General features: G+C 35.2%; 1 protein-coding gene across 1 annotated transcript in view; it reads left to right on the top strand.

The window, feature by feature from the left end:
* LOC150076731 (centrosomal protein of 95 kDa-like) overlaps positions 1-24,513 on the top strand; it is a 215,367-nt gene that overhangs the window by 13,264 nt on the left and 177,590 nt on the right. Inside the window, exon 2 of the mRNA XM_090386630.1 lies at positions 14,503-14,615. Within this exon, the coding sequence (XP_090242756.1) occupies positions 14,561-14,615 (55 nt within the window). The 5' untranslated portion in view covers positions 14,503-14,560. The remainder of the gene's footprint in view (positions 1-14,502; positions 14,616-24,513) is intronic.

Raw genomic sequence — 24,513 nt, 5'->3', positions numbered from 1 at the left:
CTGCACAGAACTTTAACCATATTTAAAAAAAAACTAATTGGGTGTGTTTTAAATTATTATATTATAACACTTGATTCTGTACCAATAGATTGAAACACATTAAATTTATTTATTATTATTTTTTTTCATTTTTAACAATAATTCAAAATTTTGTGTGCTGTGTTTTTTGGCTATTAGAAATACTCATTAATTTTAATGAAACAAAAAATTTATTAATTATGCTTAAAATTTTAAAGATGTGTTGGTACCATGAAATAGAAATATGAAACTATCAAGCAGTGCCAAATTTAAATTTGTGAAGACATTTATTGCCCATAACTTTGGCATTATTCCAGAACAGCATATTTAAGAAAACACTAAAAAAATTTTTTAATGAAAATACAATGACAAATTATTTGTTTGACAACATGTAACAAATATTATAACCATAAAAAAAATAACATAACACTATTCACCTTAATTTTTAAAGGCATTTGCTGCATTACATTTTAAATTCCTTTCAGTGGAGACAACTGACAATATCACCAACTGAAAATTCTAAAGGAAAGGCATTCAGGGGAGTAATCATGGAAGCTACTAAGTATTTTGTATCAACTAAGGGATGTGGTTCTAGGTTTAGATTTAAATGGTCAGATGAATTGATAAGACTATTAGCAGAGAAGAAAAATGTGTGGGATAATTTTAAATTAGAAGGGGGCATTGAATCCTACAGCAAGAAAAAACCTACCTAGTCAGCAATCAGATCACTAGGAGGGTAATGCAGATTATGAGAAGTGCTTGGCTAAGAATACAAAGAAAAGAATTCTTTTCTTTGCTTATGTTAACACTAGAAGGATAAATCAATCACATTGATCTACTGGACATGAATGGTGTAACACTGTTGATGATCCTGTTCAGGTTGCTTGAAACTAAATAAAGATTTTACATCTATATTCATTTGCCCGGTGCCTCCAAGTTAATTACTTAACCCCAGGGGCTCACATATGGTGAGTATAGGCTTGGCACACCCAGGGTCCTCAGCTGGATGTCATCATTCTTCTCTTTCTTGGTGATTCCCTTCTACTTTTGACACACTCTCTCTCTCTCTCTCTCTCTCTCTCTCTCTCTCTCTCTCTCTCTCTCTCTCAGGGTAACCCAGGAATTAAAAAAATTTTTTTTTTGGCTGGTGCAGCCTAAGCCTTAGGCTTCCTTGCACCATAGAGCTGATAGTAATAATGTGAAAAAGTCTTTAAGGACAGGAGTACCAGAAGTATGCCAAGTTAATTGAGAGCAAAATGATTTTGTTATAACAGAAGAAATTGGAAGAGAAATTGTTGAGGTTAAATGTAAATATAGCAGCTGGTGCTGATAGGATCTATTCAGTTATATTAAAAGAAGCACAAAAAAAAAGAGTTAAGCAAACCCCTGTCATAATTATGAGAGCATCCTTAGATTCAGGGAAGGTTCCTGTAGTTTGAAGGTGTGCAAATGTGTCTCCTGTTCACAAAGGGGGAAATCGAAGGGTAATATAAGAAATTATAGATCTGAGGTTGATTTCTGCTCTAAAGAAAATAGTGGAGTTAGTGGTTAAAGAAGTATTGCAGGATTATATTAACAGGAATGGAATTATACAAAAATCACAGCATGGGTTTGTTAAGGGGGCCTTCTGTCTGACCAATTGATTAGCTACTGCGACACTAATGAACGAACTGGGTACAGATATTAATTTTGACCTTACATATTTAGATTTCAGCAGAAAGGCTGCTGTAGAAATTGGAGCAGTGTGGCATTAGGGGCAAGATATTGCTGTGAATAAAGAGATAGTTGAGTGGCAAAACAGAGAGGGTGGTTTTAAATGGGCAGTTCTCTTCTAGAACTAATGTTATTAGTGGCATCCTTCAGGGTTCATGCTGAATCCTTTACTACAGTGTTAATGATAATGAAGGCATATCAAGCTTATTATCAGAATTTTGATATTATACAAAAAGTTGCCAGGGTGGTTCATGACAGGAATCAAGGCATACTACTGAAGCAAGGCCTAGATAAATTAGGCAGATGGACAAGAAGTGGCAGTTGAGGTTTAAAAATTGACAAATGCAAAGTACTGTATATAGGCTGCAGTAATCCTACAATAACATACCAATTAGTTGGTACCACCTTCAAGCTGGTGGAGAATGAATGAGACTATGGGTAATTGTACACGAAGGGTTAATCTGACATGAAGTTCTTTGAGCAATGCAAACAGGTTGTTAGAATAGCTAATGGGGTTCTGTCAATGATATGCATGGATTTAGCCAGTAAGTATGAAGAGATGATTATTCCAGCAAATAAGGAATAGTTAGGCCACATCTAGCACACTGCATACAGGTCTGAAAGCCTAATTTTAAGAAATATGTGGATCTGTTGGACTAGGTGCAGAAGAGAGCAACCAACTTAGTCAAACAACACAAAAGGGTACCTGAGTTCGGTAATTGTAATGCCTGAAAACTAGGCAGGCACTTGCTGAGGAAACCTGACTGAATTGTAAGGATTCAAATGGATTTGAAGTATTCTCTTTCTCAAACATATCCATTTTTAATATATGGGTTAACACATGGAATGTTAACCCATATATTAAAAATGGATGGCTGCAGATGTGTGAAAATTTGCTTTCAGTCATAGAGTTATTGATTGCTGGAACAAGCTGCAATCTGGTTTTGTGGAAGTGGGTAGTTTGAATAAATTTAAGGAAGAATTAGACATACTATTAGATTGGATATACAGATGAAGGCAGGTAAATTTTTTGGGTGATGCTCTATAAGCTTGCATCATTTGCCTGTTCTAATAATGATAGTAGTGACTTGGACACAGAAATTTATGACAATACTTAGGCAGTAGCAGTTGCAGATAGAGCTAAAGCAACCCCCCCCCCACCATGATAAAGATAATGATTTTTTTTTTTGCTGCTGCATGATGATCAAAGCTTAATGAATCCCAAAAAAAGACCAAAAAAAAAAGTGTTTGAGCCCCTCTCCTAGAAAATTTGTGATCATTACTGCTTGCAGTAGAAATGTATTTTATCATTTTTTTAATAAATAATAGCACTAACATATTAATGAATAATAACTTTCACTTGTAATAAATAACAGTAATAATAATTATACAATTAAGCATTAATTACTAACAATTGCAATATTTGTAATTCATTAATAATAATAATAATGGTGATGAGACAAAACTATATTAATATATAGTAATTTAAACATAAAACTGAAAATATATAAACTTCATTATTAAAAAACGTGTTCTGTTACACAATCTAACTGGAAGCTGTCAGCCAAAAGGGGTAAATAATATCTGGTTGCTTCAGGCACCTATAGCTTTATACAACATAAACAGCAAATAAATTTATTCAAGTAGAAATGCATACAAGACTAAATATACCAATAAGAAGAAACATAAAAAAGCAAGTACTAATCCCCAACTAGTGACTCACCAGAATTAAATATTTGCCTGGAGATCTGTTGGGCTATAGAATACTACTGGGTTAATGTCATTGCTACAATAAAAAAAAGAAAACTTTCTCCAGCCATTTATCTTCTTTTTTTTTTATATATATTTTTATGATGGCAGATTTGTGTGCAACAATTTTAAATGAAATTCAGCATATAGTTAAGATTAAAAAAAGATTGTGTCAAATTGTGCATTTTTTGTCATAATTGCATTTTCTATATTATACAGTTTTTTTTTTTTTTTTTAAGGAAGACAAGACTGAAGTGAGGAATCACATTGAAAAGAAAATAAACTTAACCGATAAGTAGCAAGTAGAATATGAAACATGAGCAGAAAAAAGGAAAAAAACAGAGGCAAATGAAAGTAAAGGAGAGACAGACACTGGGCGGATTTATCACTAACAAAAGATAGTAGTGGTATGTGATGCAAGAAAGCAAGCATATCAGCTTATGCAGCATCAGCCAAAAAAAAATTTACAAAACGATTCCCTCTAAATGTTTGTCCAGTTCCTCCTTAAATTTATTTAACCCATCAACTTCCACAATAACAGATGGAAGTTTGTTCCAGCAATTAACCACCCGCTGGCTCAAAGCAAATTTTTGCACATCTATTCTACATCTATCTTTCCTCAATTTGAATTTATGCCCCCTTAGATTTGTAATCTGAACAAGTGGAAGAATCCCATCAGAATTCAGCGTGCTCAACCCATCAAGGCCTTATACACCTCAATCAGGTGATCTGATTGAGGTGTACTACTACCTCGCAGGTGCCTAGTCTCCAGCCACTGCAATTTGCAGAACTTAAGCCTCTATTGGTAAGAGGATCCCTTCATTCCGCTCACAAATCTTGTTGCCCTTCTCTGTATACACTCAAGCAAATCTACATCCTTCCTAAAATGAGGCCTCCAGACTTGTACGCAGTACTCAAGGCATGGCCTGACCATTGCCTTATACAGAGGGACAATAATCACCTTTTCCCTGCTAGCAAAATTCCTGTATATCGTTGACAAAACCACATGACCTGCCCTTGCAGCCTGTCTGCATTGCTCAGAAAACTTCATATCTGACTGCACAATTTACTCCCAGATCTTTTTCATTTTCTACCACCTTAAGTGTAGTACCACACAGTTGGACATTCTCTGGGGTTAGTTCTACCCATATGCAGTACTTTGCATTTGTCAAGGTTGCCACTTCAGGTGCCACTTCTCAGCCCATCAGCCCAAATTTTATAGATCCTGTTGCAGTAGCACACTGTCATTAACAACCCTGCCAACCTTTGTATCATCTGCAAACCTCGACACTAATATACGCAATAGGCATTAAGCCTATGTCTTCATCAATATCATTGATAAATATACAAAACAACAGTGGACCCAACAATGAACCCTGTTGGACTCCACTAATAACATTAGTCCACGAAGAGTAGCACCCATTGATTACCAACCTCTGTCCTCTCCCACTCAACCATCCTTTTATCCATTGTAGCAACTTACCCTTAATACCATTCTGCTCCAATTTGTACAGTAGTCTTCCATGCGCAACAGTGTCAAAAGCTTTCCCGAAATCCAAGTATATGATATCAAAATTATTTTTTGTATCCAGTTCCTTTGTAACCACATCATTATATATCCAATCAAATTTGTCAGACAAGACTTTCCCTTAACAAACCCATGCTGTGTCTGAATAATTGCTGCAGTCTTGTCTAGATGATCCTGCAATGCATCTTTAACCAGTGACTCCATTTATTTTACCCGGAACAGAAGTTATACTAACTGGTCTGTAATTACTCATGTCACCCTTTGATACCCCTTTATGAATTGGGGATACATTTACACATCTCCAGTCTGTGGAGACCTCCCCTGAGTCCAAGAATGCTCTCATAATTATGGCTAAGGGTTTGCTTACTTCCTTTGCAACTGGATAGATCCCATCCATCCCATGTGCCTTTCTTATGTTTAACTTCAACAATTTCTCCTCCACTTTGCTCTCAGTTATTACAAAATCATTAAGCACCCTGCTACAATTTGATAATCTCTGGCATTTTCAAACCTTAATAACTCCTCGTGTGTGAATGTAGATGCAAAATACTCATTCAGTTTGTTTGCTATCTGAGCAGGATCATCAACAGTCGAACCATCAATATCAAGTGGACCAATCAGATTCATCCCCTTCCTTTTAGATTTTATATAAGTAAAGAAATCCTTGCTGTTTTTCTTAGCATCTTTTGCCAAAGATTTCTCGTAATCTGCCTAACCTCCTTTGTGACTTGATTACAGATTAGCTTATGCCAAAAACTTCTGTCACCTGATAATTTATATGCACCCCATGCATTTTTCTTCTCTGCTACGAGTCTCATTAGTTCATTTGACAACCATTTAGGCCTAAACCTTGAACAATATTTCTTAATAGGTATAAAACGTTTAGTAGCTTCCATGATTAATTCCTTGAATGCTTCCTACTTAGAATTTGCTGTTGGTAACATCATGAGTTGCTTTCACTGTATAGAATTTAAAAACTGTCTGAGACTACTGTAGTCAGCAAAAACCCTTCCCTTTTACCCCTGATGGTAATTATATCTTTAAGTAAATTCACATCAGTACACTGTTATCACTGCCACCTAGTGGTTCCTTTACCTACAAATTCTTAATACACGAATGATCACTGCTGATAACCAGATCAAGAGTATTACCCTCTCTGGTTGCCTCTGGAACATGCTGCTGCAGAAAACAATCATCCATTAAATCCACAAAAGTCTTACGAGTGTGCAAACCCACAAGTCCAGTCAATATGTGGGAAGTTAAAATCCCCCGTTATAAGACATTCTGATTTACTAGCCCACTCAATTTCTCTGTTCAGTGTACTCATTCGAGTCATTAGGCCTATAACACACTCTTACTCTTATTTTTGCTTTCACAGTACTTATGTGGAATCTCCCAATCAGGGAGAAATAATATGCACAACATCTCCTTGACCTCATGTCTCAGGTTCATGTACTTCTTAATTTTTCCTGACTATTGCCGACATCATGGACCATTCATAATTTGTGAATGTCCATAATGTAAACTTGTGAAAACTGGAAAAATAAAATCACTTACAGAATCACTACAAAGTTGGCACTGAATTCTGCATAAAGCAAATCAATGCAACTTCTCTATTCAGAGGGGAAAAAAAGTGCGGACAAGAAAAATAGCTTTTTGAAATTCATATTATATCTTTCTCTGATCTGTAAATGATCCTTCAACAAATTTTCAATAAAAAAAAAATTACTGACACCAGAGTAATAAAATTACAAATCGTTCTGTCAAATTGCAACAGAATGCAAAGAATAGTAAAATAAATAAATCTACAGCAATGAGTAACTAGATAGTATGAATCAGAGCTGTATTACTCAATATGTTCTACGTTGGTAATAATATTAGTAATTTTCATTCCTGTGATCACGACAGTCGGTCGAAAAGCATTGTCAGCTTCAGGAAGGAAAATCGTTTTGAATATTTTCGTTAGATTCTTTTAATTGCGTTAATTTGAATTTTAATTGTTTTGAATTGATTTTGAATTGTGTTAAATTGATTATTTAATTATTTATATTTCACTTTAATTATTTATATTTTACTTTAATGTACCGGTAAGTTGTCGATTTTTTCGTTTTTTCCGTTTTAATTTCTGGAGGGTATCATGCGGAAGTGTTCCACGTACTATATTGAGGTATACTCCTCTTATCAATTTACTAAAGCAATGAGTAACATATATTAGTATCAAAACTGGACTACATCATGGATCATTTATAATTTGTGAATGGCCCACATTCACAAATTATGAATCCACACTTTGTGAACGAAAATTGGAAACTAATAAAAATTGGAATAATAAATTTACTTTCATCTTCAGCCTTTCTATTACAAGTAGTAATGAGTAAATTTTTTCATGTTCTGAAAAACTTAAAAATGTAGACTCACTGCACTTGAAAATGTAGAACCACAGAATGGTACATGGTGCTTGATAAGAACTGTAGAACTTTTTCTGCCAATAAAGGAAATGAAAATCTCTGTGATTGGCTGAATTTTTGTTTCATTTCCCACTCTTTTTTTCCCAAGTTACTCCTTCAATTAACTTTGCAACAAATTTTCCCACCATAAACGAAAACAGAACAGATACAGTACATATAAAGCGGTTATAAAATGAAATGTATTATTCGTGGCCAATGACAAAGTCCGGGTCTTGTTGGCTGAATAGAAACAGAAGTAGACAAGGGTAGAATGTTGTTGTGAAAAGGGCAAATGAACCTCAAAACCATAAATTTAACAAAACTTAATGCTTTGTAGTAGCCGAAGTCTGAATGGTCATTGCTTTTTCTCTGTCTGAACACAGGATAAACACTAATTACGGGAAGGGAGCCCTCCCATTACAATGGTCAGGTTCAGAATGCCATAGGTGAGGATCCAACGAACTGCAATTGAAATGTCTCTCTTGTTAGCATAGTAATAACTCATTCCTAGTCCTTGCAGTTTTCCGTTTCATATAAAAAAAAGAAAGCCAAATCTAGCGCAATAGGCATTAAAAACGACAAAACTGTCCATAGCCAGACTGTTATGCAACAAATTTGTGTATTGTAAAATAAAACATATTACCCTCTGGAAAAAATCAGAGTATACACACACAAAAAATGTAAATTCATGAACACTAAAATAAAATCAGACTGATGTATATTTAATATTTGACACTGGTGTTGCTGAATATTTCACGACTATCTTTTATTTACTAATATTTCTATAAGCGTGGAATCAGTCTAAACAATACTCGGGTGGTGGCCAGTCACTGGGTCAATAAGAATGTCTTAAATTTAATTTAAAAAACTTGCTTGTTTATGAATGAAAATCGTGAATTGTCTTGAGAAATGAATCTGTCTTCCAAATTTCATGGGAGCCCTTTCAAGCTCGGCTCCAATGCAGCTGCATTGGCATAGTTATGCCACTGGGTTTGTGTTGCGTTCCAGCTCCAACTCAATAAATAAAATGAAGAATAATATAAATTTTACTTACACAATAAGGAGCACAATTATTCAAATAAAAACACTAACATCAATATAACTATAGCGATGCATACTGCATTCGGCAGGGCAAGAGGGGTTGCTCAGCCATACAGCGGGAGCCAGATGAAAGTAATTAATTTTCATACATGTGTACCCCAACCTAAAGTGGGGTATACATATATGAAAAAGGGTATACATATGTCTGGCCCATACCTAAAGTGGGGTATATATATGTGAAAATTTAATTACTTTTGATATTTCAAGGGATGTGTAAAAACTGGCTTTGAGATAATTACCTAGACATTGGCCAAAATTTCCACATCTTTATAGATTATAGACTTTGCTGTTCACATATTATGAATTTAAAAAAAATAATAATAATAAAAACATTATTTTTGTCTGTGTCCTTTGTGCTCATTAATAAAATGCTAATCATATTTTCTAAACATATGTAAAAAAAAAAATAGTTTTTGGTTTCACAGGAGTGCTTTAACTTAAAAAAAAACTTTTTCCTTCTCTTTTTTTTCTTTTTATTGATCCTTTTTTTTAATCTATTTTTTTTTGTTTAATTTTAATTTTTCTGCCAAGCGCAGGGCCCAATTGGCCTAAGGCCAGCCCTGAATATGGATTCTCTCAGTGTCAATCTTGGTGATATTCTGGCTAATGTTACTCATCTATCAACAAATTCAATGGAAAAGTGTAGTGAAACTTAACAGTTACTCTTGACATTTTAAAGGCTTTTGATTGTGTTTGGCATAAATGTCTTCTAAATAAGTTTCTATCTTATGGTTTGCCATCTGTTTTTTTGCAATTGTGTATCCAATATTCCCTCTGACTGCTCATCGTAGGTGATGGCTTTTGTCTTCTAACTTCTCCACTAATGCTGGTATTCTCCAAGGTTCAGTTCTTTCTCCCCCTCTTTTCCTCTTGTATATTAATCACCTTCTTTCCTTGACTATTAAATCCTATCCATGATTTTGCTAATGATAGCACATTGCATTCCACCTTCCAGTTTGAGAAATCTTGCCCTGAAATAGCGTCAACTTCTCGAATAACCGCTACCAATTCCTTAAATGTTGATCTCCAAGTAATTCTCCAGTGAGGCAATGATAACTTAGTTGATTTCAGTCCTTCTAAAACTTAGTCCTGTCTTATATCTCACAAAAAGGATTCTTCTGCTCTTATGTTTAACTTTAATGACACTCAGATTTCTAGACATGATCGCATATTGCTATTTGGGATTACCCTGACTTCTAATCTCTCTTGGCATGAGCACATCCCTAATATTGCTTTCTCTGTATGTAAAAATTTGGAATTTGTCTTTCACTCTCAGTGTTACTTTTCTCCTAAACAGTACTCACTCTGTACAAATCTCAGATCTGCCCTACCGTGGAATAGTTCCCATAATCTATCTTAGGCTTTTGGACTCCATTTAAAAGAGAGTAATTAGGTTAATTAATGACCCATCTCTTACTAAGTCTCTCTACCCTCTATCTCTTAGACATTCTGTTTCTGCTGAATGCTGTTTCTGAAGTTACTTCCATGGTCAGTGTTGTTCTGAATTGGTTTAACTTTGTGAAACAAAAGTTAAACCAATTCAGAACAGACAGTTGTACACAGAAACAAAAGAGATGTAACCAGCATTAATCCATCATTACAGTTCAATCAAAAAATTTAACAACAATCATCATCGATTTCTCTACAAAGCTCCAATAGTTATGTGGAATACTCTTTCCTGTGGAGCTTTTGTGGTGGTGAAAACAATCTCAGAACCCATCTGACATGTTCAGGAACTCTTGCATTACAATGCACATAGATCCATGGCTAATCTGATATTCTCTTCATTTGTTATAAAATTTAGTCACATGTCTGTCTGTCTTCAAGGACTACCTGTTTCCAATTTAGTCACAATGATAGGGTCTGTGGCTGAGATGGGTTTTCTATTTGTTGGGTTATTGTGCATACTGCTTCATCAACTGAACTGACTTTTTTCAATTTTTCAGTCCTGCTCATATGCAGCCATCATCTCCTCATGGACTTGTTTTGCTTCTTTACCTTACAAATTAAGAAATTTTATAAGAGATTACACCGCAGCTTTCTACAACATACTACCTTTCACTGTATTCATGGCCCTAATCCAGTAACCAGTGATCTACAGAAACAAATAAATATACATTAACTTTATGAGACTTAGTATTATTTATATACATAATTTCCAATCCCTAACTCAAATATTTCTATATGAGGGTAAATACTTATTGACGGCCCCTTCTCACATTCTGTCAGAAATTCCAGTCAACTCTTATTTAATTCATGAAATTTCTCTTAGTACTTTCCCAATGATTCATGCAAAACTGGAAAAGTATAGTTTAGTCAGCTCTTTTGTTATTTAATTTAGGAATTTGAAATCATACTATTAGCATTAGCAGAGGCACATGCTAATATAGCATCAGCCAAAAAAAAAAAAAAAAAAACCACCTTATTTTACCCATCCACTTGCACCAAATGTTTGTCAAGTTCTGCCTTGAATCTATTTAACCTATCAACTTCTACAACGACAGATGGACGTTTGTTCCAGCAATCAACCACCCACTGGCTAAAGGCAAACTTCCACACATCTATCCTGCAACCATCTTTCCTCAAGTTGAATTTATGCCCTTTCAGGCGATTATTCTGAGCAAGAGGAAGAATCCCATCAGCATTGAGCATGCTCAAACCATTCAAGGCTTTATACACCTCAACAAGATCACCTCGCAGGTGCCTAATCTCCAGACACTGTAATTTGCAAAACTTAAGCCTTTCTTCGTAAGAGCACCCCTTTGTTCCATTCACTAATCTTGTTGCCCTTCTCTCTACTCATTCCAACAGCTCTACATTCTTCTTAAAATGATTCTTCCAGACCTGTATACAGTACTCTAGGTGTGGCCTGACCATTGACTTGTATAACGGGATAATCACCACCTTATCCTTGCTAGAAAAATTCCTGTATATCATTGACAAGGCACCATGAGCTACTCTTGCAGACCATCTGCACTGCTCAGAAAACTTCATATCTGCCTGCACAATTACTCCCAGGTTCTTTTCATTCTCTACCACTGAGTTGATACGTTACTCTGGGATTACTGCTTCCCATATGTAGTACTTTACATTTGTCAATGTTAAACTTCATTTGCCACCTCTGAGCCCATCTGCTCAACTTTTCTAGATCCTGTTGCAGCAGCACTCTGTCATTAGTGTCCTTAACAACCCTGCCAACCTTCGTATCGTCTGCAAACTTGGACATTAAGCCTAATATACCATCATCAATATCATTTATAAATACAGAAAACAACAATGGACCCAACACGGAACCCTGAGGGACTCCACTAATAACATTAGTCCACGAAAAGCACTGTCCATTGATTACCACTCTGTCTTCTCCCACTCGACCATCCCTTTATTCATAGCAGCAATTCGCCTTCAATGCCACACTGCTCCAATTTGTGCAGCAGTCTTCCATGTGCAACAGTATCAAAGGCTTTTCTAGTATCCAAATATATGATATCAAAGTTATTCTTTGCATCCAGTTCCTTTGTGACTACTTCATAGTATCCAATCAAATTAGTCAGACAAGACTTCCCCTTAACAAACCCATGCTGTGTCCGAGCTATAACTGAAGTCTTGTCTAGATGATCCTGCAATGCTTCTTTGACCAGTGCCTCCATTATTTCCCTGGAACAGAAGTTAAACTAACAGGTCTGTAATTACTCATGTCACCCTTCGATCCCCCTTTGTGAATTGGGGTTACATTTGCACATCTCCAGTCTGTGGGTACCTCCCCTGAGTCCAGGGAAGCTCTCATAATTATGGTTGAGGGTTTGCTTACTTCCTTTGCCACCTCCTTTCATATAACTGGATAGATTCCATCCACTCCAGGTGCCTTTCTTGTGTTTTTCTTCAACAATTTCTCCTCCACTTTACTCTCAGTTATTACAAGATTATCTAGCTTACTGCCAGAGTTGAATACACCTCTGGCATTCCTCTCCCTGAATAACTCCTCATGTGTGAATGTCAATGCAAAATATTCATTTAGTTTGTTTAGCTACCTGAGCAGGATCATCAACAGTTGAACCATCAATATCAAGTGGACCAATCTGATTCATCCCCTTCCTTCTAGAGTTTACATAAGTAAAAAAACTCTTTGCTATTTTTCTTTGCATCCTTTGCCAAAGATTTCTCGTAATCTGCCTAACCTCCTTTGTGACTTACAGACTAGCTTATATCTATCATAGGCATCTGTGTCACCCATTAATTTATATGTATCCCCTGCATTTTTCTTCTCTGCCACATGTCTCATTAGTTCATCTGACATCCATTTTGGCCTAAACCTTGAACAATATTTCTTAGTTGGTATGAAAAGCCTAGTAGCTTCCATGATTAATTCTTTGAATGCTTCCCATTTTGAATTTGCTGTTGGCAACATCATCAGTTTGTTTCTCCGTATAGAACTTAATTACTGTCCCAGACCACCATAGTCACCTTTACGAAAGCAAAAACCCTTCCCTTTACCCTTGATGGTAGTTACCTCTTTGAGTAAATCCCACTTCAGCACACTGTGATCACTGCCACCTAGTGGTTCCTTTATCTGCAGATTCTTGATGCATGAAGAATCATTACTGATAATCAGATCAAGAGTATTACTCCTTCTAGTTGCCTCCTGAACATGCTGCTGTAGAAAACAATCATCCAATAAATCCACAAAAGCCGTGCTAGTGTGTGAGTGACCAACTCACAAATTCCAGTCAATATCCGGGAAATTAAAATCCCCCATTATAAGACACTCTAATTTACTGGCCTACTCTATTTCTCTGCACAATTGCTCATTATACTCATCAGATTCTTTAGGCCTATAACACACACCTACTCTCATTTTTTCTTTCCCAGTGCTTATGTCACACCAAACGGACTCAACATTGCATTGTCCACCAACATCAGTTGGGTGCACTTTCTTAGATTTTGTGTTTCTTTACTAACAGCATAATCCCTTCCTGTCCTGTCTAACCTTTCTGTACACATTGTACTCCCCAAATTCCAGTTCCGCACTTCTTATGTCTGTGTGACACCATGTCTTTGATATCCCAACAATATCTGCCTTTGATGTCTTGACTATCACTTCAAGCTTATTGAATTTATTGACTATACTCGTAACATTGGTGTACATACAAGTATACATGCACCTGTTTCTACTCTTAGTTACCCTAACTCAGCTCATGTATTTGCTTGTTCCACTATGACTCCTAGCAGTCCTGGAAATTCCCATTGCCTTGCTTTCCAGGCTGCTGCTCAATTGCATTTGAATAGAAGTAGTTCAAGAATCAGTTTTACCTCTGCCAGAGGCTACTGTTAATCTATTAGTCCGTGTATCACCCCCAGCTAGCAGTTTTCCGACCCACCTAACTCTGCCTCGATAGCATCTTCAAATATTCTTGTACCCTTTCTATTTAAGTGTATCCCATCCCTGTAGAAGCAGTCTCTCCTGTTAACAAGCACAGACCAAGCTGAGAAAAATTCTACCCCTTGAGCCTTGCACAATCTCTCCAGGGCCGAATTGATCGACAAGGCTCTCATCATATACTCGCTCCTATCGTGTCTGGGCAGAATTGCAGACGCTTTCAAATTCAACCCTAACACACGACTTTTTTTTTCAGCATTGTCTTGTACTTGTTAAGTAATTCTGCCGCTCTCTTACTCTTAAAATCATTAGGGCCAATGTGTACAACAATATCACCCTTTGTGCCCTTAAAGGATGATATCTGTCCTATGTCATCAACCTTTGCCCCTGGCAGACATACCCCGGTCCTGTTCCATCTATCAAATCCATCTATGTTCTAATTAAATCTGGTGCCTTAATTATGGTTTAGTTTATGGTAATGTGTTATGGACCTAAATTTAAAAATTTTTTAATTGCATATATCTGCTGTGATATAACTGCATTCCCACACATAATTTTTTAAAATTTTTTAGATTTGTACTGATGTAGAACTTTAATGAAAAGGAGAAAAAAAAAAAAGTAAATCAAATCATGGCTGAAGCTGAACAGCTGGAACCTCCTCAGACACCTCAGGAATTTGAAAATGGTAAAGTATATATTTAATTGTGTTTATATAGCTTTTTAAGTTTTCTTTTAGTGTTAATCTTTTAATTTTTTTTATTTTAAATGACATTTTATGTTATATGCATGGCAGTTATAAAGTATTCACTTTGAGGGTGAATGCATAATAATTTTTGAATTCATGTATACCACGTTGACTACAAATATATTGATAGTGTCTGTGGTTGGATATACACTTAGTGATCATTGAATTATGACACCGTCATGCATGGTGTCCACTGTCCAGGCAGGTGACCATGGTTGTTTAATATGGGGCATGTTTTGCTGGATAGAACAAAGACCTCTGTTGCTTATGGACCCAGTGTTTCACTTGAATATTTGCACCCTATGTTGCATTTTTCCCAGAGAGAAACAGGATCTTCCAAGATGATAATATGCCATGTCGAGGGTTAGTGTCAGACAGCGTTAACTACAAAATCATTTTGTAGTAAACATTTTTGTATATAACCAAGAAAAAGTCATTTGACATTTTCTTGGTTTACTGGAAATGTGCTTATTGCCCAAGATAACTTGCAAACTATTAGAGAAATACATTTCTATGACATGTATTCAAATGACATGTGATATACATTGTTATTTGTCTAAAGTTAAATTAAAGTTTTCTCAAAACAAAAATGCAGTTTTGTAGTTAACACTGTCTGACACTAATCCTTTGTCATCCTACACATTGCACAAGTGGTTTGAGAAACACAGTTAAATTATATCACCCACCGTGATTGGCCTCCACATTTGTCTGACTTTGATCCAACTGAACACATGTGGGTAGGATATTTTGAAATGAGAAATTGGGTGTCTGGACATGCAACCTTCATCTACTCCAACACTGTGGAAAGCTTTGCAGAGGTAGCATGGCTTCAGATTCCTACAGATGTCTTCAGTTTCCCCAGGGACTCACATCTGGTGAGTATGGGTTTGGCAAACCCAGGATCCTGAGCTGGATATCATCATTCTTCTCTTTCTTGGTGATTCCTTTCTACTTCTCTCTCTCAGGGTAACTTGGGATTTTTTTTTTTTTTTTTTTTTGTCTGGTGCAGCATAAGCCTCAGGCTTCCTTGCACCATATGACTAATAATAATAATAATAGATACCTAGTGGAGTCAATGCCTAGTTGAATAACAGTTATTATATGTGTGAACAGTGGCCCAACACTAGTATTAGGTATGTGGCCATAATTCAGTGATCACTCATTGTATTTAGCACGCTTGGACAGATTTGGTTTTGAATCCCATTGGTGCAGGGAAATTTTTGAAAAGCACCTTTTCTGTGTTTCTTCAGATAGTTAAACTGCAATAGGAAATAAAACTTAGGTCATTCACAGCAACACAAATTTTGTATAGCAGTTCCGATTAGACTTTGAATCCTCTTCTGTTCATTCCATAAATGCCTAATTACTCCATGAGATAATTCAAAGAAGCATTTTTAATAAAGTACACTTTTCACATTTTTCATAAAGTAAAAAAGCCATCAATAAGAAAGGAAGGTTATTACTTTGCAACAATTTGCACTTTCCAGTTTATTGGGCTTTTCTGTTAGTGTATCTAATTATAAATGGGTAGTAAACTCCATCTTATTGCATTTGCGATAATCCCGATAACTGGAATTGTGTGGATTTTTACCTTATTATGGTGAAATGTGTTTCCCCTTCACTGAAAACTTCAATCATATAAGAAACATAAATAAATTTTCAGAATTATTCCTATTTACTTATTACAATGGTGAAGGGAAAGAGACCAACGGAAAGTGCAAGTGGTGGCAGTGCTAGAAAACCAAACAAAATTGATTTAGAAATGAAGATGAAAATGATTAAGAAGTAAGAAGCAGGTCAAAGTTTGTCATCTGTTGCATGGGAATTAAGTTTGTTTGGTTTTTAGGAGTATTAACAACTAAGGCCATATTGATGTGGAGATATGCGGTGGTCATTCCCTGACCTTTCCGCATCCTTCATATTTGGTGGTCACAGGCTTGAATCCTGGTCTAATCAAGAAGCGTGTGCTACGCACTGCTGCTCCTGCCCACCTGGCTACGGAGGCGCTATGGAAATTAAGTCTCTCTGCCTCAACAGTGAATGGTATTTCAAAGGACAGTGGGTCTATAAAAGAACATGTTAAAGGATCAATACATTTAAGATCAACAGCGATCACAAAACAGTGTTCAGGTGCTATATATAAGATGGAAAAGATATTAATAATATGAATAGAAAATCAGGTTCAGAAGCAAGTGCCCCTGAGTCTAATGACCATTCAAGCAAAAGTAAGAAGTATTTATGAAGATATTAAGGATAAGTATGGGAAACCCGAAACCAAGTTCGTAGCAAGCAACGGGTGGTTTTATAGATTCAAGCATCTCGCTGGTTTCCACAACATTAAAGTATGCAGTGAAGTCACCAGTGCCGATTCTGCAGCAGCAGAGAAATTTTGTGATGTGTTGGAAAAAACCCCTTCTAAATCTCCACAGCCCTCAACCTCTGCAGCGGCGTACTTATCAGCTGGAGACGATTTTGGCAACAATGCTCGAAAGGTAAAACTTGATGTGTTATGCATGTCCTCTCCCTTTTTTTGTAATTTTATAATTTAAAAAAATTTTTTTAAATTGCACACTTTTGTAATTTTTCCTGCACATGAGATAAAAAATTGAATAAATACAATAAATAATTCTTTTTACATGTTCGTTAAACATTTCTTTTTTGCTTCAATGAAATTCAGCGCACATAGTTGCTAGTGCTGCATAAGCCTTTAGGGAAATTTCAACTTACATGAAATTCGACGTATGCAAAGTTCCACAGAACCCAACCCTTACGTAAGTCGGGGAGTGTCTGTAATTTATTAAGCTATTTGCTTGAATATAAATGAGTGGAATTGAGAAACCAGGGAAAGAAAATAGGCCACTTATCTGGAGGAGTAACCCACATACAACCCCTTCCAGACTACCAGAACCAGACTGCAAACCAATCTTGATGTCCAGAGTAGGAGAGCAGAGGTTCACCTCAGGATTCCACTACACAAAAGCCCCGGTTCTAGGATAGAAAACTAGAGTAGGAGAGCAAAGTTCACCTTAGAAATCCACTACATAAGAACCCTGGATTGAGGATAAAATTCCTGGCACAATTCTGTTGGCTATTGGAATTAATCCTCACCTATAAATTAACTCCTGGCAAGCCTGTATGAACATCAGGTTTCTGGGAGCACTAGCAAGAGTGTCAGCAGGTAAGAATTTAATCTCTTTGTATTTACCTTTAGGGAAATTAGGGATATCTGGTTCTATTGTGACAATAGTCCAAACATAAAATTGTTTATTTGCAAAATGTAATTTTCATATTCATAATATTGGTAATTGTAATCATAATATTGATAATTGTAATTCAACTTGTAACCCTTTCTGTTTTTGTTCCCCCAACAACATGGTCAGATGATGGGTATCAGAAAAGATACACGAAAAGTTACCTTAATGTATAGTAGTTTAGGCGAATAGCTTAATAAACTATATTATTAATATCACGTGGTATAAGGGTGGTATTATATTTAGTAATGATCTTAATGGAAAACAACCACGTAACGTCCCTTAATATATAAGAAAGGAAGGGTTAAAATATTCTGCTGTTATACTTTGACCAACAGAATGTTTTAACCTGCTCAAAACAAAAATTCAGGGTATGTTTGTCAGGGGCAAAAGTTGATGACATTGTAGAGCAGATATCATCGTTTAAGGGCACACAAAGGTGATATTGTTGTACATGTTGGTACTAATGACATTAAGAGTCGGAGATCTGCGGAATTACTTAGCAAGTACAGGTCAATGTTGGAAAAAAGTCACAAGTTAGGGATAAATTTGAAAGTGTCTACAATTCTGCCCAGACATGATAGGAGGGAGTACATGATAAGAGCCTTGTCAATCAGTTCGGCCCTGGATAGATTGTGCAAGGCTCATGGGGTGGAATTTCTCTCAGCGTGGGCTGTGCTTGTTAACAGGAGAAACTGCTTTTACAGGGATGGGATACATTTAAGTAAAAAGAACATCGTATAAAAAATATTATAAAATATAAAAAATACTGTTGTCTCAAAACTTGATACTATGACATGCTGGACAAACAACTTGTGTAATCGAGACCCACTAATATTTGTAAAATTGGAAAATGCTAACATTGTGATTTTCTCTTGTAGAGGATCTGTATCCTCATTTTTAAAATTTTGTTTAAATCACTTAATAAAATATTAAGAAATATTATATTTTAGAAATATTACAGGTATCCGTCATAAAACATGGTAGTTAGATCCCTATAAAATGTCATGTTGTGTGAAACCAAGTTATACGGGACTAAGAAAAAGTACAAAAAGGGGGGGGGATTACGTTCCGAAAGCTAACAGAAATACACTATTTTGTTAACAAAAAATACAAATTCTAGATTTCGTGTATCTTCTGCTCTCTTTAAAAAATCAGTAATCTGGGTTCATTTGCTTTTGCTTAATAAATCTTTGTGAATTTCATTGTAGGTGCTAGGCATTTTTGGAGCTCCCTTTTGAACTTTGGGCTCCTTTCATTCAAGAATCTGCATTCAAAAAATAGGATTCTAATTGCTCGGCTAACTTTTTGCCTTCCCGTATGCTTTTTAGAGTAAAATTTGGAAGTTTAGAATTTATCTGCGCTATCATCCTCTGAATTGATTTGATTTTACCTCCGATGCTATTTCAAATTCGCTTCACTAGCCTCTTTTTCTACCAGTAATTCTTGAATGTCTTCAGTAATCATATCTTTTTAAAATTTTTTAGGAGCATCGACAACTAAGACCATGTTAATCTTTGTATATTATCTATAATTGTGTGTGTCCTGAGGTTGATTTTCTGTTTTGCTGAATGAAAACCTGAGTTTCCGGGAGAAAAACCATGCTACCCTTGCCTGAGCCCAACTAACTCAGCCATGTTACAAACTCAGGTCTTTTCCACCCAATATGGGGAGGAGGGCGATTCTGTCAACTGTGCTACCCACAAGGGCTTCAGTAGTCATATCATCAAAACCTTCCCCTCCTACTGACGTAGTAAGTTCTATTATCACACCGATTCCGTTTTCTGCTGATTCGACCATATTTCCTGAATGAACTGACTATGGCCATACATTTTTTCACATGCATTTAATGTTGACAGTTTTACTTCTTTCAGCAATAAAGCTGAAAGAAGTAAAACTGTCAACGTTAAATGATACAGTCTACAATTGAGAAATGTTTCCATGCCTCCATTACTTCAATAGATTTGGAATAATTTTTTTCTGAATTCCATTGTAATAATTTTCTGATGTAATGTGTTAAGGGTGTATATAATGCCTTTATCTAATGGCTGAATGAAAGAAGTTGTATTAACCTAGTACAACTGTGGTGGTAGGAACATAACTTCAGCGTTTGGATGACTTAAATCTTTTAGATGGCTGGGTGTGCTATCCAATAGCAATAAAACTTTGAAATCTAGATTTTTTCCACAAGTTCAGTAGCACAGAACGTAAGATGGGGATTTCCCAAAAAAATAAAATAGCAGGGTTTTCCCCGCATAAAAGCCGAAAAATACCATGTACATTAATGGGGTTATTGTTTTGTGTTAGGTGATTTTCTTTGTTGGGTGAGGTTGCCAAATATATCATGTTTTCACTCTCCATATCCTTTTTTTTTTCTTTACTAAGTTTTCTTCTCTCTTTGTTTTATGATTAATCCATCTGTGATTCCTCGCTGTACTATTCTTCACCAACCCTTCCAGTTCCCATACTTCTCCCTACTGATTCCTTATCCTTTTTCTTCTATTCCATTCATTTGGGTTTCCTAAGTGAATGTGGGCAAGATGATTAGTAGATCCTGGCTGCAGTGTTTTCCACAGAAAATTTGCCAGCCGGGTAAGAAAGTGTAATACTTTGCAATATTATAAAATTGTCTGTTATTTATAAATGTGACAAGCGTTTCAGAGCAAAAATTAATTGCATAATTTAACATTATATGCTCTTGTCGCATTGACTTCAATCGCATAGTATGTTTGAATTAATATTGATTGAGATCAGTACTATATGGTGCCACGAGAATTGCTTAAATTTTAGACGGGCGGTCAGTTAAATCACTGAGCGGTTTTCACCCATTCGATAGGTCCTGGGGAGAACACTGCCCTCATATAAAGCAATTTTCAGGCCACATTTTGAGTACTGCATACAGGTCTGGAGGCCTCATTTTAGGAAGGGTGTAGAGCTGCTGGAATGGTAGTAGAGAAAGGCAACGAGATTGGTGAGGTGGAACAAAGGGGTACTCTTACCAAGAAAGGCTTAAGTTCTGCAAATTGCTGTGTTCAGAGATTTGACACCTGCAAGGTGATCTCATTGAAGTGTATTAGGCTTTAAATGGTTTGGGCAAGCTCATTGCTGATAGGATTCATCCTCTTGCTCAGATTACACATTTGAGGGGGCATAAATTCAAATTGAGAAAAGACAGTTGTAGAATAGATGTGCAGAAATTTGCCTTTAGCTAGTGAGTGGCTGATTGCTGGAACTAACTTCTGTCTGTTGTTGTGGAAGTTGATAGTTTAAATAAATTCAAGGTAGAACTGGACAACCATATGGAGAGGTGAATGAGGTGGTTTTTTTTTTTTTTTTTTAGCTGATGCTGTATAAGCTTGCTTTCTTTCATCATATGGGGTGTTGAGACTCATAGTGTTGTAAGTTAGTAATTTTACACCACTATGATTCTCAACACCTCATATGATGAAAGAAAGCAAGCTTATACAGCATCAGCTAAAAAAAAAAAAAAACTTCTCATTCACATCTCCATCCACTCCATATGTTTGTCCAGTTCTACCTTGAATTTATTGAAACTATCAACTTCCACAACAACAACAGACAGAAGTTAGTTCCAGCAATCAGCCACTCACTAGCTAAAGGCATATTTCTGCACATCTATTCTACAACTGTCTTTTCTCAATTTGAATTTATGCCCCCTCAAATGTGTAATTTGAGCAAGAGGAACAATCCTATCAGCAATGAGCTTGCCCAAACCAATGTATTAATCCCCTGAAAGTTTCATACCTTTCATACCCAGATGAGGTATGAAATGATAAGTATTTTGTTTATTATCTCATAAATATATATATATATATATATATATATTTTTTTTTTTTTTTTAATAATCTCTAACTTGAATTTACTTACATGTACTCCATAGATTTAAATAGGTATGTTTATTTGTTGTTTGTTTCTATTTGCTAATGCTAATACATATAATCTAACATAATATAGTGTGTGTGTGTACTTGTTAATTTTTTGTTTTATTTGCTTGATAGGAATAAACTTTCAGTTGTATTGTGCTTGTAGATATGTGACATTAATGCTATTATAAAAGTTATCAATTAATTATACACATATTTTTTGAATTAGGGCATGATCCTATTTATTTTTGCATTTGTGTGTGTTGTATAATTTATATTTCAGGTGGAAGGCATCAAGGCCTAATGCTGCTGCTTAGCAATTTTGTTGTGCTAGCAGATGCTGGTTTGCCTAAAGATCTTGTAAAATTAAATTAAATTAAAAATTAGAGGAAATGGAAAAATTAATGTGAGATAAAGCTAAAAGATTTTTTAAAAAGGAATACAGAAAGGAATAAAAAGTTAGAGAAGAAGGAGAAAGGAAATAATTAGGAAAGATTTTAAAAAATTACACTTGGCCATCTCACCGCTACTTTGTCGGGGGCTTTGAGCGGACTGACATCCATATTAAATAAATGTCTCATGAACACCCATTTCTGTAGTCCCAATAACAGTTTTACTAAAATTCTTTATCCATTTTTAGTTTTGTATATCCTAATTATAATAAAATGTTGACTGAAATTAAATTTAAATTTACTTTAGATTATTTACAGCAAACTGGGATTGGGGTTTAAAGCCCAATGGGTATGCATAAGTAGTTTCATGGACTAGGACCACTGCAAAGCTGAAAGACCTTATGACCATAATTAAAATATAAATAAAAAAAATGATAAAGAAAAAGCAAATCTATCGTATACATGAAAATAATAAAAAAAAAAAAAAAAAAAACGTATAAATCACAACCTCAGTGTTGTTGTCAAGAGTCAAGTACTGAAATTGTAAGAAAAGATGGCAACATGTAGGCTTCTGTTTCTGACATAAATGTTATACAAGTAGAAGATAACGATTAGGTTTAAAATTTAGAATTTTGGCAGATAAAAGAAAGATTAAAGCAAAAGACAATTATGAAAGGAAATACTAGTAATGACAAGTATGTGGTTTATGGCTGATTCACCAGAGGATCATATAGAATAAGGAAAAATAAACAAATAATAAAAAGCATTTAACTGTTTGCAAAGGCAGACATACATCTGAAAATGTGAGAAATTGTTAGCACCTAAACTAAAGAGACTTAACGACCTCAGAAATGTGAAAATAGGAGGAATCAGTAAATTCTAGAAGGAAACAGAAATAAGTACAAGGGAAGTTTTGTTTATGTTTATTTAGATTCATAATAAATACAGCCCATTATAGAAAAGGAAGTAAAGAATGAAAGTGTCAAAATAAAGGAAGCTAAATTTTGTGAAGGAGAAAACAATTAATATAGAAAGAATATAGCTTCTCAATATGTGTTTGTAAAACCAATGGCTCATGAAAAATAAGAAGAATATAGAAAAATAAAAAGAAAAGGAGAGGGTGAAAAGACATATCATCTCTGGTAGTTCACAGACCACATTATCTCTTCTTATAGTTAGGACTTTTAACTGAGATCATGGGGTATGAAACATGAATTTAGTCTCTTCTTATAAATAAAAAGAATAATAACACACACACACACACTGATAGCTTTTTGGTGGGTACAACTTTTCTAGGCTGTAAGGTACCACAATAGGAAGGTGTATAATATATATAAAATATACAAACTTGGATGTTTGAGATGGATTGAAAGGTATTCAATTTTAAAATTTTCAGATTTCATATACATAACCCAGTAATAGTTTTTTATGACTGGTAATGTTTAATGCCCTAACAAAAGTGATATTAAAATAAATTAATGGAAATAGGTTGTTAATTAGTTTAGAATGAAATCTAATATTGGCAACTGCAATTTCAATATCACTGCAAATAGTAGAAATCCTAGGATTTCTACTAGGATTTTCTATATGTTACTAGGCACAGTAACATAAAGAAAGGCACAATTCTCTGAAATGTTCTCAGATTTTCTAACTGTTCACTCCTGTGATTTTATCTTGTAAGATCCCTTATGAGTTAAATCCATGTTGCATGGTGGCCATTCAGTGGAACCCCACTGTTCAATCTACTAACTGGGAACTTTTTGTCCAAGAATTAGGAAAGGATAATATTGGAATGTACACTTTTGGAAATATGGATAACCAATGTGAGAAAGCGACAACATTAAAATTAAAAACATCACATTTATTATAGAGATTGATAATTGTATGACATTTTCAATGTTTAAATTCAAGTCTTTTTGGTTTTATTGTCTTATTGGCTTTTTGGTTGTTACTGTTAGTTTTATCCAAAACAGATTCCTAAGAATATAATGACTGCGTAAATCATCAGCATATCTAAACATAAGAATATCCTGTGATAAAGAGGCTTCAGACCAGTGGAAGTATAGATTAGCAATAATAAATGAGGTGGGATTGCTCACAAGTGTACCTTTTGATCTGCTTATAAACTGCTTTTCCATTACAGATAAAATTATTAAAAGCACATTAGATTAATAAGATTATTCCAATGTGCTGCTGTGCTGCATGCATTTAATTAGATGCTTATATTTACAATATATTTCATTAAGGATAGATTTTAAATATGAAGTTTAATACCGGTGAAAAAACTTTGCATTATATGACTTTTTTTTTT

The sequence above is a fragment of the Mastigoproctus giganteus genome, chromosome 12, assembly GCF_048544385.1.
Source record: "Mastigoproctus giganteus isolate SK-2022 chromosome 12, ASM4854438v1, whole genome shotgun sequence".
Classification (NCBI taxonomy): Eukaryota; Metazoa; Arthropoda; class Arachnida; order Uropygi; family Thelyphonidae; genus Mastigoproctus; species Mastigoproctus giganteus.
This window is presented reverse-complemented; position numbering and strand designations above follow the sequence as displayed.